Source organism: Tenebrio molitor, chromosome 5 (genome assembly GCF_963966145.1).
Source record: "Tenebrio molitor chromosome 5, icTenMoli1.1, whole genome shotgun sequence".
NCBI lineage: Eukaryota > Metazoa > Arthropoda > Insecta > Coleoptera > Tenebrionidae > Tenebrio > Tenebrio molitor.
In genome coordinates, this window is record NC_091050.1 from 18616222 (window position 1) to 18639369 (window position 23148).

The 23148-nt window shown below is 33.5% G+C and overlaps 4 protein-coding genes across 12 annotated transcripts in view; 3 read left to right on the forward strand and 1 right to left on the reverse strand.

Annotated features, from left to right (window-relative positions):
- LOC138130067 (adenylate cyclase type 6) overlaps nt 1-23148 on the reverse strand; it is a 366957-nt gene that overhangs the window by 180649 nt on the left and 163160 nt on the right. The gene's annotated exons all lie outside the window — the stretch shown is intronic.
- LOC138130068 (ATP-binding cassette sub-family C member 4-like) overlaps nt 1-23148 on the forward strand; it is a 105221-nt gene that overhangs the window by 48178 nt on the left and 33895 nt on the right. The gene's annotated exons all lie outside the window — the stretch shown is intronic.
- LOC138131009 (uncharacterized) lies at nt 6692-12088 on the forward strand. Of its 4 annotated transcripts, XR_011159691.1 has the most exons (7): nt 6692-6816; nt 6900-7141; nt 7197-7522; nt 7581-7717; nt 10245-10431; nt 10483-10728; nt 10784-11961. XR_011159691.1 is itself a non-coding variant. In XM_069047760.1 (4 exons), exons 1-3 carry the CDS (start codon nt 6814-6816, stop codon nt 7519-7521), a joined length of 570 nt encoding a protein of 189 aa, XP_068903861.1. In that variant the 5' UTR covers nt 6692-6813; the 3' UTR covers nt 7522; nt 7581-7843. The 4 variants fall into 4 exon arrangements, 2 of the variants coding, with proteins under 2 accessions (XP_068903861.1, XP_068903862.1); XR_011159692.1 differs by having other exon boundaries at nt 7197-7717; nt 10784-12088; XM_069047760.1 differs by lacking the exons at nt 10245-10431; nt 10483-10728; nt 10784-11961 and having other exon boundaries at nt 7581-7843.
- LOC138131539 (uncharacterized) lies at nt 18312-19979 on the forward strand. 2 transcript variants are annotated; one of them, XM_069048602.1, is made up of 3 exons: nt 18312-18458; nt 19271-19512; nt 19568-19979. In XM_069048602.1, the coding sequence occupies exons 2-3, from the start codon at nt 19349-19351 to the stop codon at nt 19902-19904; spliced, it is 501 nt and encodes a 166-aa protein (XP_068904703.1). In that variant the 5' UTR covers nt 18312-18458; nt 19271-19348; the 3' UTR covers nt 19905-19979. The 2 variants fall into 2 exon arrangements, with proteins under 2 accessions (XP_068904703.1, XP_068904702.1); XM_069048601.1 differs by having other exon boundaries at nt 18404-18549.

Genomic DNA, 23148 nt, shown 5'->3' on the forward strand with positions numbered 1-23148 from the left:
TGCAAATCGGCGTATTCTTGTTTTGTGAATTTCATAACTTTTTGAAGAATTCGCAAATTTAAAATAAAACTTGACAAATGTCATAGGTGTTGCAGGTACCGTTGCTAAAGAAATTGCAGCCAAGTAACCAGAATTACGTTTTTAAAACCGATTAACTCATTAGCGTACAGCAACTTTTGACCAAAGTTTTAATTATTTTTATCTCGAAAACGAAAAGACTTTTATTAGAAACTTTTTTGTGTATGAGTTCTACTCATCGTCACCTATTACTGGATTTCTTCTGACAGGTTATATCGGAATCACCCTGTATGTTCCTGATGATGTCCTGGAAGAGGCAAGTGCCGCGAAGTACCAAATGGTGCCTACGACATCAAAATTACGATACCAGAAAGAATTGGAAATATTTACACAATGGCAGACCGAGAAACGGATCAAAAGAAAAGACGAAAATGTTATGATGGCATATTTTAAAAATATAGGAGCAGGTGATATTCAATGTTGAAGAGTACACTGTTTGTATTTTAATACAATGACATCTCTAGGTAAGAAGTTTTTTAATAAGCTTTTAGTTGTTTTAATATAATAAATAGTACAGGTTCAACAGTCTCACCTCGTCACCTCCTTTTTGAAAACAAAATGTAGAAACTATCAGCCGAAAAAAGCTGCAAAAAACGATGTTTGCAAGTTTTTACTGGAGGCGGCAGACCAAAAGTGGAGCCTTCAGAAAGTTGTACTGATGATGGGCATATTCGGTGGCTATCGTTGTGATGATTATGTAAAATGATGAATTGTTATATGTAATTATTATTGGTATGTAATTATTTTCAATATACAAATTCTTTTTCATAAAATCGAATTTCAATTATGCGTGAGAAAAAGTGCGTGAGCGAAAGAGAATGAACGAACCCACTGGTAACCAATGGACTGTACGTGTCGTATTTTGGTACTACTTATTTACCAGTATCACCTCTATAATTTAATTTTTATTCATCTTTGTTTATTGATTTTCCCTTTATTTTAATTAATTTCTTGAAACTACTCTTAATACTTTCGGCAACTGATTTTGATTCTTCTGTCTTGCAAAATTGGTACTATGGCGGACAAAAAATTTTGAACGATCAAATTTTGGCATATCAAAAAATGTCATTGTAAGCTGCCCTTTACTGTTATTATGACGTTTATAAATTAAATCGAAAAATTGACGGTTTGAAGTAAACGTCTATCAAGTTTATATAGGCGGAATATAGCCTAAGGGAGTCCGTTTCGGCTCAGGGACGCGAGGGTCGCGGGTTCGATTCCGACCCAGGGCGAAATTTAAAATAATTAAAAAAAAAAAAAAAAAAAAAGCTATATTCTGTCTCGTGATTCGGAAGTCACGTTAAGCCATTGGTCCCGGTCTATTGAGTTGGTCACCATGCCCCTCATAGATTTGTAAACCAGTCCTAGACTGTGTAACAAATTTTTAATTTAGTGATACAATGCCAGCCGTATCTGAATTTACTAAAGACAAAGTAGTAACCCTTCACCAGAGGGGTATGTCGTATGGATAGGTAAATTTCGACGAATTTAGGGTTATCGAAGGGCACTAACCATGCCATTATGCGGAAGTGGGAACACACTGGGACGGTGGTTCGGCGTCCAGGTTCTGGAAGAAGGCGGGTGTCTTCCGTGGCACAGAACGAGGCACCCCCGAACTACCACCGAAATCTGTGCCTGTCCATGAGGAATAGATTGCTCTTGATTGTACAACAAAATGGAGCAATGATCAAATATTGACTTCTTCAGTTTTATTTGTAAAGTTTTTTTATTTTAAACTTTTAATTTTAAGTTTAATAAATAAATGTTATAATTTGTTAGTATTGTGGATTGATCTCTACTTTGAATTTTTTGATATTTGCGTACCAAAATACAACCTGTTGGGTCGTTCTGTCTTGACGTAAATAGAACTAAATTTGGTTTCATCTATGATGAAGACATTCCTGATTTTGTGTTGATGCTAAACCTCTAAGAACTAGATAGGTACGTATCTACATTCTACACCACTCGATAGCCTAGGGGCTGCAGCGATTTTAACAATTTCGAAGGCAAAGACGAAACGATTAAGATTCATCCACGTTCACCATTCGTGAGCCGACATAGGCACACCAAAATGTTTGTGTTAATCTATGATTGACTAATCTGTCACTGGTGACATGACAAGAAAGGCAAAAATAAAAAATGAGGTTAGTTGACCATAAAGCCAGTTTTACATTTATATGTCAAAGGAATAACAAGTCGTTCAAAATTTTTTGTCCGCCATAGTACTTCATCAACTATCCCACCTCCACCCGGCGGCACGGCAATTTTGCCGGAGTACATACACTATTACGGATATTACTATCAAGTAATAGTGCAGTGCTTATCAACATAATTACCGGCGTCTTGCCTCCGCATTTTGACTTTGTTGTGTATTATGTTCTGTGTCAATGTTAAGGAACTTCCTCACGATGTGACATGAGTATAATAATATACCTTTTTGAATTTCAACTACCAATGTGTTATCTAAATCCAGAATTTTTAAATTTTTAAAAAGAGATTGCGGTACTATTCCCGTTGCTGAAATTACAAGTGGTAAAATCGAAATTTTTTCTAAACACCAAAGATTTCTCATAGCAACGGACAGCTCTAAATATTTATTAATTTTTGTGTTATATGTCTGTGTTATATTATGTGAATTTGGAACAGCTATATCTAAAAGATATGCCTGCTTTTGTTGTTTATTTAAAATAATAATGTCTGGTCTGTTATGCTTAATATGAATGTCAGTTAAAATTGTTCTATCAAAATATAACTTGTAACTGTCATTTTCCAAACAACTTTCTGGTGTATAACTATAATGTGGTTGTGTATTCTTTAATAAATTGAATTTAACAGCTAAATTCATGTGTATAATTTTAGCGAATATATCGTGTCGTTTTTTATATTCGCTTTGAGCCAAAACGGTGCAAGAAGAAATAATGTGTTCAATTGTTTCCCCTTCAGTTCCGCAAATCCTACATTTATCAATTATCGATTGTAAACCGCATATGTTATTATTTCAATAATTTTCTCTAATTTTGTTAATTTGAAGAGAATTTCAACAAAACATATTAGTACAATAATATAAATAAAAAATTCTGTTTCCAAAAGCAGCCGAGTGTGTCAGTTTCATATAGCAGCAACACCAACCTTGAACTTATGACCTAAAAATAATTATAGTTCATTTTTTAATGCTGTAGAAAAAGTCAGGCAACCCAATATACAGTCATCAAGGCTGCCTAGATACATTAAATTCATTTATAATTGATATGAATCCACGATGCCGCTAAAAATTGTTTGTCAAAATCTCCGTCAGTCTGACAAGGTTTTGACGTTCGATAAAAAAATTTAATTGAAATGAGAAAACGTGTTTAATAATGTGTTTAATCTAGATTTCATGAATAAAAAAGCAGTAAGTTAGTAAATAGAAACAATAATTAACGATAACTCAGACATATTATGGATTTAAAAAATCAACTCTCATCTTGGAATTCTTCCGGTTAATCCGAATCGTCATCAGACTCTCCAAGGTGTATAATCAGTGGTTCCACGGTCAATACGCACATCCAATTCCCACATCTGCTTTTCTTTAGTTTAACCGTATCCCCAACCCCTTAAGTTCCGCATGTTCATCAATTCATCATAGATACCTATGTTTGTAAATGTTCAACATCATGTTTTTTCGAATACGGATAAAAGCGACTTACTTTTTCATTGAACATAATTTGTTCTGTGCAGCCCATAGATAATCAAGTATAAAAACCCTTGACCAAACTAGCCTTTAAATTAACACCTAATTGACAGTGACACGAACTGACATTAATGCATTTATTGTGGCATATGGCATCATGGATTTAAGTAATTTACAAAATTGAAATAGGAATCTAGTGAACTATTGAAAATGTATATTAGGCTGCCTGACTTTTTCTACAGCAATAAAAAATGAACTATTGTAGTGACCCAGTTTAAAATTAAAAATTTTTAATTCCCGGTACCGCCACGAGAGCGCGCCAAATGGGAAGGTACTAGCGGCTAGACTAGGAACTAAGGGATGGGGTTGGTACTCTTGGCGAGTTGTGGACGCTGTTGAAAAGCGGAAAGATAGGGGGGATGAAACGGGCTCGCGCGGGCGGTTGAAGGGGGTAGGTCACTTTTGTTTAGTTTTTCGAAACGAACACACCTTGCGAAGAGCGATCCAAGTTTCTCAAATTTGTAAGTTAAATCCGAACCAATTACACTACCGTCCCGAGTAGATATTTTGTGTCCCCGTGAAGAATCCGGCAGTTTCTTTTTTGATTCCACACGGGTAATTATTTATCTCACGTTCGTTGTCCGTTGTTTTTATTTTTGGGTCCAGGACCACGTGGTAAGGGTATGTTGTAGATATCATTTTGTTGCATGCTGTTTCTTTAAGAAGCGCCCATTTGTTAATTTTAAGCGTTATCCCTAAGTTTCTCCCGGGAGGTTCATTTTTTTTGCAATCTTGTAATTTCGGAAATTAGTAGCCGTCGTCCGGACCGCGTGCGTCCATTTTGTTTTTTTTTTCACTAACATTGTTTAACGGCACTCGACTCGCCATATTTTTGTTTAGTATTGCCAGCGAGTATTGTATTCCTGTTTAAAGTGTTTTTTTTTTATCGTTATTTAACTTCGCGCTTTGTTCTCTTTTATTTCCTCATTGTTTAATGTTGCGTTTTGTTTTGTTTATGTTATCCTTGTTTAATGTTGCGTTTGTTTTGCTTATTTTATCATTGTTTGATGTTGCGCTTTGTTTGTTGGATTTTCTCATCGTTTAATGTTACGCTTTGTTCGATAGAGTTAAACTCGGTTTTTTTTTCTTCGTGTTGTTGCTATATTTCGGAAAAGTTAAAGTAAAATGTTGTAAGTGCGCCCCTGTGGGAGCTAGGTGACAATCAGGAAGTCGTGGGGTAGTTTAGTAAATTTCTGTGGAAGCTACGGTTATTTAAAACCGTTAGCGGGGGCGGACCTGAGTCTTCGCTTATGCGGCGGCGGGATGTTTTCGTGAAGTTTCCGTCGAGGTTATAGAGATTTCGGGGGTTTGTCGGGAAACGGTTGGTTGGGGACGGTGGAGCTAAATATTCGCTTATGCTGTTTAGTGATGCTAATCGTACGACCCCGAGGCGCTCTGTTACTCTTGCTTGGTCGGCGAAATAGTCTGACGTTCATTAATACCCCGAATATCTATAAACGTCGCTTGATTTCAAGATGACTCAGATTATTCTTCTGAGTCCCCTCGCGGCCGAAAGTTTGTTACCTCCAGCTCTAAGCTCCCGTTGGCGTACCTTGACCGCGTAGTTTCAAATAACCATTGTTTTTGTCATTAATCTAATTGTGAAATATGAGTAATACCTGGGATACGGTTTTTGAAGAGGGTTTTTCATCCGTCCCTGTCTGTAATAACTGCCTTATAATTTGTTTACTTGTTTTGCAAGCTTTAACTGTCATTTTGTCTGTCATGTACCAGTTTTCTGTTATTTTAAAACATTGTTGCATTCATCTTGTCGTTTATCTTTGTGATGTACTCAACTAGTTAATTTCTTGTACTTCGTTAAACTTAATTTCTGTCCTTTGTATTCGTTTCAATTTCTTTTTCATCAAAGTTATTACAGGCATTTTTAATAAAAGGTATTTTGCGTCCCTCACATGTGTGTTTTATTTGCGGCACTCTTCCAACTGGAACCCTCAGCGTTTGCATTCCGAACCTTTTTCCGCCAAAAGAAAGACACAACGTAGGGCTCCTCCGCTTCGATGACGATCACGACCACATTTGTTACCGTTTTGCGCAGGTTCAAATATTTGGCGGAAAAAGTAATGTATTCAAATCATTACACTATAGTTCATTTTTTTCTTATTTCAATTTTGTAAATTACTTAAATCCATGATGCCATATGCCACAATAAATGCATTAATGTCAATTCGTGTCACTGTCAATTAGGTATTGATTTAAAGGCTAGTTTGGTCAAGTGTTATATTTGTATTTGATTATCGATAGGATGCACCGAACAAATTATATTCAACGAAAAAGTAAGTCGCCCTTATCCGTATTAAAAAAAACATGATTTTGAACTTTTCCAAACATGTCTGTGATGAACATGCGGAACTTAAGGTTGGGATACGGTTAAACTAAAGAGCAGATGTGGGAATTGGATGTGTGTATTGAAGTGACCGTGGAACCACTGATTAGTGTGATTAGTGATTATACACCTTGGAAAGTCTGATGACGATTCGGATTAACCGGAAGAATTGGAAGATGAGAGTTGATTTTTTAAATCCATAATATGTCTGAGTTAATTATTGTTTCTATTTACTAACTTACTGTTTTTTTATTCATGAATTCTAGGTTAAACACATTATTAAACACGTTTTCTCATTTCAATTAATTTTTTTTATTGAATGTCAAAACCTTGTCAAACTGACGGAGATTTTGACAAACAGAACTTTTAGCGGTATCGTGGATCCATATCAATTATAAATGAATTTAAGGTATCTAGGCAGCCATGATGACTGTATATTGGGTGGCCTAACTTTTTCTACAGCATTAAAAAATGAACTATATAAGAACGACTAGCTTATAAGTTTTAAATACGTAAATTAAGAAAAAAATACAGATAAATTTCCAGTAACCTTCAAAGCCACATTTTTGTTTATATCATAACGTTTCCTTGGATAAAAGAGAGGTAATTTGCCCAGAAACAAGTTCTCTGTGTTCACCGACAGACGCTAAACATCATAAATATGGTAACGTTTATTCTTATTTTATTCAACAAAAATTTGTTCAAGTCATTCTAGATCATTTTCATTTATAACAACCAACTGTGTAGTTCCAGACAGTCCTCGCTATACTGTTCTTGTACGCAACTAACAGTAATTCCGAAGAGACCACAACGCAACCAGACAGTGAGGACGAAGATAGTCGCACTCTCGACGAAAGCATCAGACTTTACGGTCCTTTTCGAAACTACGTAGAACTCGGTTTGCCTGGACCTGCTCTAACTAATGTTGGGCTAAGTGTGGCACAGGATGCAAAATTTGAAAATGATGTTTCGGGAAATTACTCTTTTGAGTAAGTGTATCAAAATTAATACTGAAACATTTTCAAGCGAATTTATTTGTCGTAGATTTCGCGCAACCACGAAATATTTTGTTTACATTGCGCGGTACGAAAAAGGAGAATTAGAAATGATCGGAGAAAATTCCACCTTGAGAGTCAAAGGACAATTTTCTGAAACATTCAAAAGGGAAAAAGGTGGTGACTACGTCAAGACTGTGGGTTACACGATCGACGAAAATGGTTACAAGACGTTCTTGTTGGATCTGTCAACCGTTAGGATTGAATATTGGGTGACCAAAGGCATTGTCCACCTTGTGGGATTACCAACACGGCGAAAAATGTATATTTCATCCGTAGTGCTTGCCTCATTAAGTGGAGGAAATTTAGGTTGAAGTGATAGTATAAATCTGTTTGGAATTATTAAGTCATGCTTATTAAAATTTGCCTACAGAAGATGACAAATACATACGCCTATAAAATAAAAATACACAGTTAAAAACAAACCGGTTCGAAACAGGATTATTAGCAACACGTGATAAAAAAATTAACATCAATGTTGACCTACCACAGTAAGGATAACATAAACAGGTTCGTAGGTAAGTCGTATTTTTGGTTTCATTCATAGAAGTATTCTTTAGTTACTATTTGTGCTTAATACTGTTAAAATAAAGTTACATATCGGGTGTCCCAACGGTTTGGCAAAGTAGATTTACTAAGTTAATATAAGTTCTTTGAAAAATGTTATTATTTCATGTTATACATACAAGTTATGAACACGGTTTAAAAATATTTTAGATTATACAAACTCTTTATTTAGTCAAATTTTTTAAATGGAACACCTGTATTTCGATATAGCGTTATATAGCTCTTTCAATGAGCGTTCAAAAGATATAAGGTGTTTAGCATCTAAAATAAATAGTTTATCCACAAATTCTTTTGTGGAAAGTGTACAACCGCCACTGTTGTTTTTATTTCTTTTTTTTTTAAGTTAATTAAAGGTTAAATTTATTCTCTTTTGAATTATTTTGTAAATCTATAGTAATATTAAACTCGATGATATGTATTTTTTTGGTTCAGTTAAATTAAAGAAAAATGTGAAATATTTGATATTTTAAATGAAATTTGTGGATAAACTATTTATTTTAGATGCCAAATACCCTATATCTTTTGAACGCTCATTGAAAGAGCTATCCAACGGTATATCGAAATACAGGGTGTTCCATTTAAAAAAATTGACTAAATAAAGAGTTTGCTTTTGAAGCGCCCTCTACGTTATTAAGTAAAAATCTTAATGTTTTTCAACAAGGCAATAAAATTGACGATATTTACAATGTTCTAAAAAAACCTAATCTAAATAATTATCATCTGTTATATTTTTTAGAAATTTTCAAAGTTTGGTTTGTCTGGACACAAAAGAGCGAATAGTATACTAACAGTAGAAGCTAGACCCATCAAATGTGATATCTTCCTCTTTGTTTTGACGAGAGCTTTCCAAAAACGCAAAAAAATACTAGGTGTTCCATTTAAAAAAATATAAGTTTGTGTTGCCACCGATACATCAAACAGCCTGTATAATCTAAAATATTTTTAAACCGTGCTCATAACTTGTATGTATAACATGAAATAATAAAATTTTTCAAAGAACTTATATTAACTTAGTAAATCTACTTTGCCAAACCGTTGGGACACCCGGTATAAAATGTATACAATGCGTTAGTAATAGTATATTATGATACAAGTTTATAAGGAAGCCTTTAAGCGGAGTGCTTTTAACGTCGCAAGTGCTTTAAAGGCCCTTATAAACGTGTAGCATACGCTATTTTTTATTATACCTGCACTACAATATGAAAATTATTACAAAAAAATAATCTTGGCATTTTGATATTCATCCGCGGACATATGTGGAAATTCTGGCAATGTCTCACACTTTTGATCACTATCTGAATCGTTGCTGCAAGCACGATTTTTAACTTTTCGACACGCTACCTTTCTGTTTTCACGTAATTTACTTACTTTCTTACCATATTCCATTGTATATTGTCCTACGGTACCATTATTTCATTCTTGAGATATTGTAGAACGTGTGTTATTATAACTAATTGCTGCAGCATAGCATCTACCTTCATAAGAACCTTTTAAAGAAAAATATATTCTTTTAACTTGCACAAATGTGCCAAATAAACTACTATTTAGAAAACTATAATAATTCCGCTTAACTGTTTACTGCTTTTATTACAAAAATATGTAGCACACTTTAAATGATCTCCCAAGATGCATTTACAATTTCATTACCCAAATTTTAATTTTTTTTATGAAGGGAAATTTCTTCCAATTTGGAATGTGATTCTGAAATAATGGTTTCTGTACTCATAGCCTCAAAATCGGTATTTCCCGGTTGTCCTTTGAGTGCGGAAACGATTTCCCGCACGCCGTGTTTTTTAATTTTCAAACAGAAATCAGGGGAAATTGCATTGTAAGGTTGATATTTAATAGCGTAGACAGACGGAAACATCAATTCATTTTAAACAAAATAGACGTTTCGTCAGATTTGCAATTGTAAAATTAATTGTCATCAACACAGAAAATAAGCAATTCGAAAAGGTAAGAGTAATAACAGTAATGATCAGTAAATAGCATATAGCCCTTTTTGCAATTTTTTTTCCCACAACATTTCTTGATTTTGTTGGGGTTCCTTGAGTTTTTATTTTTTCTTCTGATTTCATTTCTATCTTGATGTTTCCTTTGATCCAGTTAATCTCTTACAGCTTACATAAACATACATACAAGTACGTGTCGTATTTTGGCACTATATATTTATTTTCCAAGTATCAGTTCTATAATTTAATTTTTTATTCGCCTTTGTTTATTAACTTTCCCTTTATATTCATTATTTTCTTGAAACTATTCTTAATATTTTCGATACCTTATTGTGTTTCTTCACTTTTTAAAGATTTTGCACTTCATACAATTATTGTTTCTATGTTTCTATTATTTTCTTTACTTTTGATAATTTGAAGAGAATTTCAACAAAACGATTTAGTACAATAATATAAATGAAAAATTCTGTTCCCAAAAGCAAGAGTGTTGTAGCAGTGTATTAGTTCCATATCGGTAGATAGCAGCACCATCAACCTCAAAGTCGTCTTCAGCAAAAAAAAAAATTAAGGTCGACTACCTTACCTACAAGTTTTCAAAGCCACATTTTTGTTTATATCGTAAAGATTCCTTGAATGAGAGCGAGGTGATTTGCCCAGAAACGAGTTCTTTGTGTTGACAGACAGATGTTAAACATCATGAATGTGGTAACGTTTATTCTTTTTTATTTTTATTATTTATAACAACCAACTGTGTAGTTTCAAACAGTCCTCGCTATACTGTTCTTGTACGCAACCAACAGTAATTGTGAAGAAACCACAACGCAACCAGACAGTGAGGACGAAGATAACTAGTCTCACTCTCGACGAAAGCATCAGACTTTACGGTCCTCTTCGAAACTACGTAGAACTCGGTTTGCCTGGACCTGATCTAACTAAGATTGAGCTAAATGTGGCACCGGATGAAAAATTTGAAAATGATGGTTCGGAAAATTATTCTTTTGAGTAAGTGTAATAAAATTCATATTGAACAATTTTTAAGCGAGTTCATTTGTCGTAGATTTCGAGCAACCACGAAATATTTTATTTACATTGCGCGGTACGAAAAAGGAGAGTTAGAAATGATCGGAGAAAATTCCACCTGAGAGTCAAAGGACAATTTTCTGAAAAATTCTAAAGGAAAAAAGGTGGTGACTACATCAGGACTGTGGGTTATACGGTCGACGAAAATGGTTACAAGACGTTCTTGTTGGATCTGTCAACCGCTATGATTAAATATCGGGTGGTGGTCACTGGCATTGTCCACTTTGTGGGTAAACCAACAGGGCCAAAAATTCGTATTTCATCCACAGTGCTTGCCTCATTAACTGGAGGAAATTTAGGTTGAAGTGATAATAAAGATCTGTTTGGAATTAATAATTTCTTATCAGTGATAGTGATAGCACCTAAATTAAAAGGTTGACCGTGTAAATTGATATAATTTAAGAATTTTTAAGAGAATTTCAAGTGAAGTCAATTATAAAACTTGCCTAGAGAAAGTGACAAGTACATACACATATAAAATAAAAATACAAATTTATAAACAAACCGGTTCTAAACAAGAGATTATTAGCAACACGTAATAAAAAAAATAACAGCAATGTTGACCTACCACAGTAAGAATAAAACAAACAGGTTCGTAAGTCGTATTTTTGGTTTAATTCATGAAAATATTCTTCAATTAATACTTGTGATTAATATTGTTAAAGTTATAAAATGTGTGTACAAGCTTTAGTAATAGTTACTTATGTGACGAGCTTAGTAAATTAATCTTTACGGGTGCGCTGGCACTTGTTGGACGAGTGACGTAAGGAACGAGTCTCCATAAGCCAGTAAGCCCAGTAAAGATTAATTGCTAAGCGAGTTGCATACAAACTTTTATTTCCACCTTGAGCCTTTAAATTTCGTTTTTTAATTGTTATTTATGTTTATAAAAATTTTGTAATGAAAGGCGGTGGGGCAATTATACCTACCTATAAACAACAAAAATACTGTCAGAAGTTTTGTGAAATTTGTTGCAAAAAGAAAGAAAAGAAAGAATGGCTTTAATGAGCGATGAAGACTTTGAATGCGATTTTCTTGAAATGCAAGAAATTAACCACGGAATTACCAACGCTGCAAGTGCGGTTCTCTACTGATTCAATCCCAGGAGCGATATGAAAATGACTTTTGAAACGGAACAAAATGCATTATTAACGTATGTAATTGCAACAATTGATAGTTAAATTTGTTTGTGTTTGTAATAAACTTAAAAAAAAATCATTTAATTAGTTTTGATTATTTATTTTTTGATGAGCCTTGTAAAGTCTTTACAGGTCTCTTCTACGTGCCTTTTAAGTATTACAGGGCTCTGCCTGTAATTACCCATTTACTTAGTTACCACAAATGCCTATAGGGTGTCATTTACTTAGAAGGTGGAAATAATAGTATATTATACAGTGAGTTTTTTTTAAAACTGGCCATAGGGTTTTACATGCTAATTTTTCAACCCCCTGTTAACTTTTGTTCCGATGAAAATATTCAAACCATTTTTGGAACAAAGTTGAAAGATTTTTTAAACTATCGGATAGATTATAATTCAATATCCCAAACTGTCGAAAAAGTTGGGAAAAAAATATTTTTAGGGCGCCGAAAGCGTCCAAAATTGGAGATCGTCAGGTGCTGGTTGAGCCGACAATGGCGCTACTCTGGCGGCCGCTCGACGTAGCCAGAGGGCGAAGCCCGAAGGCTACAAAGCACCGAGGGAAAAATGAGCATTCTCTCCAGAAGTATATATACTATTTTTTTCACGGTAGGGAGTAGAAACAGCACAAAAATCTCAAATTTTAAGAATAAAAAAATAATGACAAATGAGTTGACATTTTTCGATGAATTTAATGGAATTAGTAGTTGCCTTGACAACACAATTAGATTTTTGTCACAACTGTCAAAAAAAATGAAAACTCCCATTAGATTTTTGTCACAACTGTCAAAAAAATGAAAACTCCCTAGGGAGCAAATAAATGCTCTACTTCTGTCACGACGTTGACATCCGAGAAGTTGATTTCTACTCCCGATCGTGAAAAAAATATTTTATCTTCATGCGATCGAATATTGCACCTTTGAGGATCTCTAGAGAAACGTTTGAAGTGGCATTTTTTTGTAACCGGACTTTAAACACTTCAAATTCTAGGGGTTGAAAAATCCGCAGACGGTTCGTCCAAATCAAATATAAGACCATTTGAAGCATTTCTCACGATTTATTTAACAATCATTACACGAAATATTTAATAATTAAATTATTCACATTAATAAATCCCGCAAAAAAAATGAAATAAAATTATTACCCAATATTTAACCGGTTCCACTGTAGTGTAACACGAGTCGCCCAGGTGCATGGATGACAGATGTCAAAATCAAAAATAGCAAGATAAGCCGTTCAACGTTAAAAAGTAAACTTTAGACACCATTTGAAAAATCTTTCAATTTTCTACCGAAAAGTGGCTCGATTTTTCGATTTCGTCGCTTCGCTTTTAGCATAATATTTACTGACAATTAGAAGAAAAGAGTTTTTTAGTAACTTTCAATAATTTATGATTTCACAATTAGTTTGTGTTCGAATATCTGTTTCAATTTTTGTAGAACATGGAATAAATCGCTCATTATATGTAATTATATTTTGGACAAGTACGTTCGTTTTCATGGTATTTTATTCAAAACTGAAAATTAAATTTATAACTTATTTTAAAAATCAAAATACAAAAATATGGGGTCAAAATTAGATTCCAAAGTTTTCTGATAACTTCCTTCGATATCTTCAACGAGAAGGAATACCATATTTTTATTACTGTTTATGTAACACTAGTTTATTAAATGTTCACAATATCAACCATTTACCTCTATGCAATGATAATTTTTTTTTGTTCCGATGTATTTCAAACATTGTGCAGTATTTCGGAAGGTATCACAACGTAAATAACAGATGATCATCACAACCATAACGAAAATTACATATATTCATTATACTACTGCTGTTAAACAATTCTTGGACATCCAATTTTCTGTTTAGTGTATAAATAAAGGGTGTTCATTTAATATTCTGGCATCACCTATGCAAATCTTTTGTTTTGAAAAACGGGTGTCGCAGCGTTAAAATACGACATAACCTCACTATAAAATAACAGCATGACACGAATTATGATAAAAAGTAACACAATTACAATTCACGCACAAATTAATGAATTTATTAAATGAGGTGCTGGAAATGTCTACCTTTTTCTTTCCGTAACAATTTGTGGCACGTTTCTACTTTCCTACACAAGGTTCAGTCTGTTGGGTTGAGATAACTGACGTATGGGGAGGGGAGCATTTTGCATTATTTCTCTTGCAGTTTCAATAACTGCAGCAGTGCGTTTAACGGGTTTTTCTTCGGTAAACGCCTCCAGTTTCACGAAACAATAAACAATTATTGTAGTGTCAATAATTTTCGTGAAAAATGTCGGAGTCAGAAATATGCGACGAAACGAGATTTTTGTTCCGGAAGATGTAATGAATGAAGCATTAGAAGCAGTAGGCAAAGTAATGCCAGTAAAATGTAAAATATTGTACGAAAAAGAGTATAATTGTTTGTGTAATTGAAGAACGCCCGGGGGATCGACGTAAAGTTCATTTTGGGTTATATTTCGGAGCGATCAAATACTGTAAAATCATCTTCATTGTGGTTATACCATTCGCAGCTGACGAAAATGTTATTGATTAAGGAAAATGTCGATATAAACAGGTTTATGGATAATGTTTATCTATAGAATTTGTGCTAAATTAAGGTTTGTAGATTCCATCAAGTAGAAACATTTTTGAAGCAGCATTCTGTAAGACACAGGGCAAAGAAGTAGAAGGTTTTGACACGGGAAGAACAAGTTCTACATATAATTGATTTCATATAAATGTTCATCAAGTGAGCTGTGCATTTGTAAAAGCACCTTTAATTTAGTTACATTACAAAAGTCACATTTATGAAGGTCATGTCCAATAAATCATCTTTACTTGGTAAAAATACAAAGACAAAAACAAATAAGAATTACTTTAATTTAATCAGTAAAAAGACGTAACATTGCTTTTGAAATCAGCAATGTTAAAATGGACAAAAACTGAAAAATTAGTCAAATCGGGTTCGCGCAGAGCAAGCAACTTTGAAAGTCAAAGTCACTAGCTTTAGCTTTAATACCAACAGAAAATCAGATTTTCATGGCTTGCTTAGATGCACATTTATATGAAATTGAGTATACATATACATACGAGTACATATACATATAACTTGGAGTTGGCTTTGAACGAGTTTTTATTTTTTCTGTTACTTTAGACACACGCAAGAACGAACGACAAATGTCAGTCAGTACAATTGAAACATAACTAAATTAAGAGAAAAAACATTTATTGAAATGTCAAACTTGTCAGTGTCTAAGGTGCAACGGAAAACAAAGATTGATCCATAGCCAACCCTAAGTGAAAATTTTAATAGTCATCCGTTCTTTAACAGAGAGTAATTAATTTATTTTTTTTTTTAATCGCTAGTGAGTTAATTTTTCTTTTAACTCGCTCTACCGAATAAACAATTGTTTACCTTGATTGTTATGAAGTTGATAAATACGGTTTAAAATGTCAGAATTGAATAAAAATATAATAGTTATTTATGTCATAAGGGCATAATCAGGAGATTATGGCACGAGGGAATGTTTAAAGCCCGAGGAACGAGGGCTTTTAAATTCCCGAGGGCCATAATCGACAATCATGCCCGTGGTACATACAACGTTTTATTCTATTTTATAATTTCTAAAAGATTTCTAAAAGTATTTAGTTAGCTATTTTGATGTTGTTAGGGTTACTGTGTATATAATGTATGATTTTCTTTAATAATAGTATATTATATTATAAGTGATAGAAATGCATCATTATACAAGAGTGAGAATTTTGACCGACGAGTGCCCTTGCGCACAAGTGGGATACTTCTCACGAGATTCTTAATGGCATTTCGATAACGTGTGATATATGACCTTTCATCTTACAGGTGCAACTATTGCAAAAAATCCAAGAAATGAGTTTCATTCAAGTAAAATGACAGCTGTCAAATTTAGTCACTTGTGAATACTTTATGTCAAGTTAAATGGCAGCTGTCAAATTAACTCACTAGTGAGTACTTTATCTTACTTGTGATTAAAATTTGACTTCTGTCACCGAAAACAATGGTCTAAGATAGCTCAAAAACTCGACCTGTAAGATAAAATAATGTTTGATACGAGTACCATTGTTTGAATAATTAAACCAACCGTTCTTGGCAGATTTTTGACAGATCTGTGCCATAAAGGCCAATTTATGCCCTCATTTGGGGGTATACAGGGTCTCCCAGAACTGGCGGACCAAAATAATACGTTGAATTCATCATCTTCTGGGAATAATAGGAAAAATGTTCAAAAAAATCTATCTTTAATAGTGATTAGGATAGAAGCAATTTAAACTGACCAATGCTGTTGTTGATGTTAAGTTACCTATTAATTAGTTTTCCTGCTTTATTTGTAACTATGGATACATTTCAAATGATGCATATGCATTGTTGGGTATCTGCATTGTTTGTGCAATGACGGACGTTTTTAGGTTATAGTATTTTTCAGGTTATAGTATTTCTGCTAGAATGTTCCCTATTGGGAAAACGAACTGCGTACTGCTGAGGAGCAACTGTGGCACTCTAATCACACTGTCCATATAAGACAAGCATATCAAAATATTCTGAAGCGGTAAACATTACGCGTTTTTAATGACTTGTCAGAATTGTCAGAAATAATTTATAATGACATAATATTCAATTATAATGTCTTTGCAACAATCAAATTTGTTTCGATAGTTACCAATATAATTTTTTAAGGTAATTTTATATCTACACGCGATTGGTCAATTAAAAACGTTCTTATTTTAAAATCCAATGAGGATGGATTTTTTTAAATATTTTTCCTATTATTGCCAGAAGATAATGATTTCACTGTGTTATTTTGGTCCGCCACTTCTGGGAGACCCTGTATAAAGGTAATTGACTAAAAGAGAATAAAAAAATGTAACGACCCAAAAATATGCAAATGCACAATAAAATTATTGCTAATGCTAATTATTGCGAATAATTATCACAGGCCAGAATAACAATAACACTGCTGAATGTTTAACTAATTAGCTAATTTACTAAATTATTTTAAATGATTAAGTAAATACGGGTGTTAGGCATTTCGACATTCTGGAATATTTCCTACTTTTATTACTACCACTATTATTATTAAAATTTTGTGGGAGGCATTTCAATTTTATAAAGTCCGCTACAGATTGAATTTTATTTTAATCAACATTGCTTTTTTAGACATGAAAACCGGTTCAACTCAAACGAATTAACATTCTTTAAATCATCACATTTTAAAAACAAATACGCACCTATTAAATGTTTAAGTTTATTCTGTCTTTGAGATATTATTTTGAATAGTACGAATTAAATTATTTTGACAAATTCACTCATGTTATGAAAACAGTTGATATTGACCAATAGTGTGTCGAATATCGCGAAAAAATCTAGTCATGGTCAGAAAACGCGTCTTCCGTCGACAAAAATCTCCCTTCCGGCGAAAAACAACGTTGACAAGGCTTTTGTTTTTGTTGGTAACACAAATTAATGAACAAAATGTCAGAAAATTATTTTGACGTTTTCCGAAATGGATTTAAAAAATCGTTTTAGAAACGACTCCAGCAGTGATATTGACTACAGTGTGAAAACAATTTGGAATACAACAGCTAAATTGTTGCAGGAAAAGTGCCACGATGAATATAAACTAATCTTTAATCCGCTTTGTGATGTTGTTCCGAATATTTGTTTGAATTGTTCATTCGGGAAATTGTCTAGCCAAATATAACTCGACTTCCCATTTTATTTTGGAAAATTTTGATTTTATTAGACTCACAGTTTGTTGCTTTATGTAAATTATGTGTAGGACAAAGATAGCGACACATTTGCGCTGCACCACCTATTTGTCATCCTGACTTGAAATCGGGCTCTTAGGCAACAACAAGCGAAACAACAACGTTTTCGTCATAAAAGCAAAATTTTCCGAAAAATGGGAACTCTTGTGATATTGTATCTGAAAAAATAGCAGATAGCATGAAACTATGATTTAATTAATTATACTATGTTGCACTATCCATTTCAAAGTTACTTCCGAAAAATTCGAATAGAAAAACAATGGTTAAAAAATTTTTAAAATTCTCAGGATTTTAAAATTAAGTGAAGTATATTTACTTCACAATAGTTATCATTTAGTGTATCTAAAATAGATGAAATCAACGAATATGTGAAATCTGGTTAGACCCGGTTTTGCACCGAATTTTATTGTGTTTGAATGAATAAAATCCAGATCCGAGCAGTACAAAGTCCTTTATTTTTGCATAAAGACAAGAAAAGTACAATCACCTTCGTGTTACATTAATAAAAAATACATGTATTTTTCAAACGACGTTTGTTTGTTTGTTTAAATATGTTAGTAATTGTGAATTGTGAACATAAAATTTGTTCCCCACTACGATTGTAAAGAAGCTAAAAACGACAGAAACCTGATTTGGTATTTTTTTCTGTGTATATTTCAAACGATACACAAACCATAAAATACTACAACCAATGCCGTGAGAGGAACAAGGTGAGTTTGTTTCGGAGTGATTCTGGTGTCAGTTGTGTGAGGAATACTGTTACTTGAATACCTGTTGTGCAAACTAAGAATCATGAGTCTGGTAAGTTATTTTACTGCAACCATTTTTAAGTTTCTAACGAAACTTAACAGTAAATTCCGACAAATCACTTTGTCGTGCAGAAAAGCAGTGTTGTAGCATAATCGCTGCAAGCTTCTAGTTACGTCACTTACTAAATTTGCTCTTTGTTCGATGCCATACACTGATTTATCTTTACTTCATCCGCTGAATAAATGTATTCCAGTTTGATAAATATCTTGTAGTTAGCTAGGCATAACTACCTACTTCAGATCTGAAATCAGTGTTGTATTGTAAAAATTGCTCAAACAATAATAGTATATTATTACATGAGCAAGTAAAGAAGGTTTTTATCCACCAAAATGAAGGTTACTGCACGAGGCGAAGGAGAGTGTATTAATCACTTGAGTGGATGAAAACCTTTACTTGCCAGTATTTTATTTATCTAGGTTCAAATATGCAAAAATATAATATAACAAATTCTTAGGTAAGGTTGCTGATCCTAGAGTTATTCTGTTCTTATTCACTACCCATACTTTCAATTTATTATTTTAATTTATCGTACTTCTTTAGCAGTGCCCATGTTATCCCCTCATTTTTTACTTAAGTAGCTATGTTTTGTTTCCCTTGCCAAGTCCTTTTTGTTTTTAAGTTTTAATATTACTTTTATGTAGACTTATTTTTAGTGATAAGATAACTGATAAGCTTTTTATTCCACATTCTAAAAAAGTATTCTTTTTCACAGCTCACTTTAAGTGTATTTTTATCCTTCATCTGCTTTGTCCATGGCCAAGAACAACCTCCAGAAGTCGTACGCGACAGTATGGCAGAAGATCAGGATTTCTTAAACGAAACAATTACACAATTCGGCTCTCCAGTAGACTATAAGAAACTTGGTTTGCCAGGTCCCCAGATTCTTACGGATAGAGAAAAACTTTCAGACATGAATAAAATAACGAATGGTCTACCAGGACCGTTTATTTTAAAGTGATAGAAATCCACGATAAAAATTCCTCTTTTAATTCTATTGAAATGTTTTTAGATTGCGAACAGTCACCGACTACTTCAGCTACAACGGCCGTTATGAGGAAGGGAAATTGAACAAAAACGGCACCGAAACTAGTCCAGTCATTAAGGGACAGTTTGGAGAACATTTTAAAAGAAACACTGGAGGTTATTACATTCGCACCATTGGTTACACCTTAGACGAACATGGCTTTCGTCAGTTCCTCATTGATATTTCAACGGCTATGACTACACTGAAAGAAGAAGTATTGATTCCAGTTAGTGGCGGTGACATAGGAGCTCCAGGTGGAGGAAAAGTAACAATTTCGTCTACTGTCCTTGCGACCTTGACGGGCGGAAATACGTTTGGCTAAAAGATATCTACATTAACATGTAATTTGTTAATATGTAATGTGGTTTAAAAAGTAAAGGCCATTAATTTTTTCATAGTTCGATGTTATGTACTTATTTGATAACCCGTAATATTTGGGCATTTTTGCACTTGTCTTAATTAATAAGAGAAATAATACTAGGTATTATTTTGCTGGTTCACTCTTAAAATAAAAAATGTTAGATCAATAATGATAAATTGCGAATTGAAGGCTAAAGGAATAGATTTATTTATAATAGCAATTTTTTCACTTTTCCCCTAATTTTATATTGTTTTCGGTACTATTTTAAAATGGAATTTTACAACGTTTTTTCAGATTTACCTTAAATAAAAATATGACCACAATAAATAACTCTTTTATTTCTTTGCAATGTATTCTTGTTCTTCTTGATTTGTCTTAAAATACCTCCACTTGCATTGTACGTTTAAATTTTATACGTTCTCAACAGCAGTTTTACTGTCAATGTTTATTATATTCCCTTACCAGTTTTAACATTTGTGAAACAGGAATATTTAATTAATAAAATACTTGTAAAATATTCCTGTTGTTCTATTGAAAAAATATTAGAGTGGGAACACTCGCTGACCGTTTCTGTTACTGTTTTCTCAATTTCGTTGTAGGTCGTAAAATTTTATTGCATATAATGAGCGATTAACAGACACAATGGTTGGGTTCAAAGAGGTTGGACAGAGGGGCCCACCAGTTGCCCTACAATGCAAAAATACAAAATGTACAACTCAACCCTGCTTAAAATATTACCTGCTAGTGCTGAATTAGAATTTATAAGCCCTGCAGGATCTAAGACATCGGATTCCAAAATGATGTTGTACTTAATCGATTCGTTTGATATTAAGTGATTCCCGTGTATAAAGTGAATGACCTTTGATCTTGACCTGTCTCAATCAGAACTAATCGAAGATTTAAAAAAAATCGTGCAAAAACATATTTGTTAGTAAAACTTGAGATGAAATTATTAAATTATTTACCGATTAGATTTGGTGGTCTGGGAATTCGTCGCATTTCCGATATTTGCCTCCCTGCTTTCCTATCTTCAATTAATGGGGTTAAAAAGCTTGTTTCTTTATTACTAAACTCAAAGGATAATGAGCTTAATATTCACCATTATGATGAAGCTTTAGCAGTCTGGGGTGTAGCAAATGAGAACGAAATACCAACAATCCCACAATTTCAGAAGAATTGGGATAATATTAATATCAAAGGAATAATTGCCAATGACTTAATCTTTAATTCACCTAGAGACTTGGCTCGTTTTAAGGCTTTGCAATGCAGAGAATCAGGATCTTGGTTACATGCAATACCTTCTCCGAATATTGGTACTCTTTTAGATAACACTTCCTTCCAAGTTTGTATTGGTTTAAGATTGGGTTGTAATCTTTGTACGCCTCATATTTGCAAATGCAATGCGAAAGTTGACGAAATTGGCACCCACGGTCTAAGTTGTTTCAAAAGCAGTGGTAGATTTTCAAGACACACTGAAATTAATTCCATTATCAACCGGTCTTTAACTTCAATTCATGTGAATTCAACTTTAGAACCAAACGGACTGTCTCGGGATGACGGAAAACGCCCAGATGGGATGACTTTAGTACCGTGGATTAAAGGTCAACCTTTGGTTTGGGACGTTACTGTTGTAGATACACTTGCAGACAGTTACGTATTGAAATCATCTGAAGTCTCAGGTTCTGCCGCTGAAATGGCTTGCAAACGCAAACATAGCAAATATAGTTCAATCATTTCGTCAAACTACGTGTTTAAAGGTTTAGCATTTGAAACCTTAGGCCCTTGGTGCAAAGAAGCCATCGATTTCATTAATGTCATCGGAAACCGACTTATCGCTGAATCAGGCTATTCAAAATCAAAGAAATTCCTTTTCGAGAGGATTTCCCTTGCCATTCAACGTGGAAACGCTGCAAGCATTCGGGGCACTTTTCCAGATTCCGCAATATTATCGGAAATTTTTGTATTATAAAACAAAAATGTTTATGTAATTATGTTATTAATATATCCTAATTCTAATTAAATTATTTTAAATAAACAACAAAAGCAAGCATATCTTTTAGATATAGCTGTTCCAAATTCACACAATACAACACAGACATAGGTATAACACAAAAATTAATAAATATTTAGAACTCTCCGTTGCTATGAGAAATCTTTGGTGTTCAGAAAAAATTTCGATTTTACCATTTATAATTTCAGCAACGGGAATAGTACCGCAATCTATTTTTAAAAATTTAATAATTTTGGACTTAGAGAACACATTGGTAGTTGAAATTCAAAAAGGTATATTATTATACTCATGTCATATCGTGAGGAAATTCCTTAACATTGACACAGAACATAAAACACAAAAAAGTCAAAATGTGGAGGCGAGACGCCGGTAATTATGTTGATAAGCACTGCACTATTACTTGATAGTATGATCCGTAATAGTGTATGTACTCCGGCAAAATTGCCGTGCCGCCGCGTGGTGGAGGGTTAATTGTAATATTAGCACTCTTATGTTTCATTCATTTTTCTTAAGTTTCGGATAGCAGTAAATACCGAGTGTTCCGGAATTTGAAAGGAAATAAATCACAAAAGAGGAGCCGTGTTTAGTATGGGATCAATTTATTTTCCTTGTTTTAAAAATATGAAAAGTGGGAAGAAGTTTTCTGCTTCTGACGGCATGACAATACATCAAGAAGCACATTCACATTAATAAACTCGTGGTAAAAGCTTTAAATCAGTTATTTTCGATAAGATTTGCTTATGTCCTTAAAGATGTTTGCAATATTAAATCATCGATATAAAATTTATTACGTTTACAAGATGACTAGCGTTTCGTTGAACAATTAAGGATAGTTTCTCAAAATGAATGAATTTTTCTCTTCAAACTACAGGGCACGAATACAGACAATCTTTCTAATATTTCAAATGAACTCACATTTGAATTGTTTGGGCCGCCTATGGGACACTTCTACTCCTAGGAGTTGAAGTACTTCTACTCCGCTCGGAAAAAAATGATAGTTTAGCCGTCTCTATGGAGATACACAAAGACGCGATTTTTGACTGCTTGAAGATAATAGCTATTTATGTAACAAGTCCATAATGTAATTGCTTTATTGGACGAGTTTAGTTTATGGACGAGCGAGCGCAGCGAGAGAGGCCATAAATAGAAGAGTCCAATAAAGCATCATTATATGGACGAGTTGCATACAATATT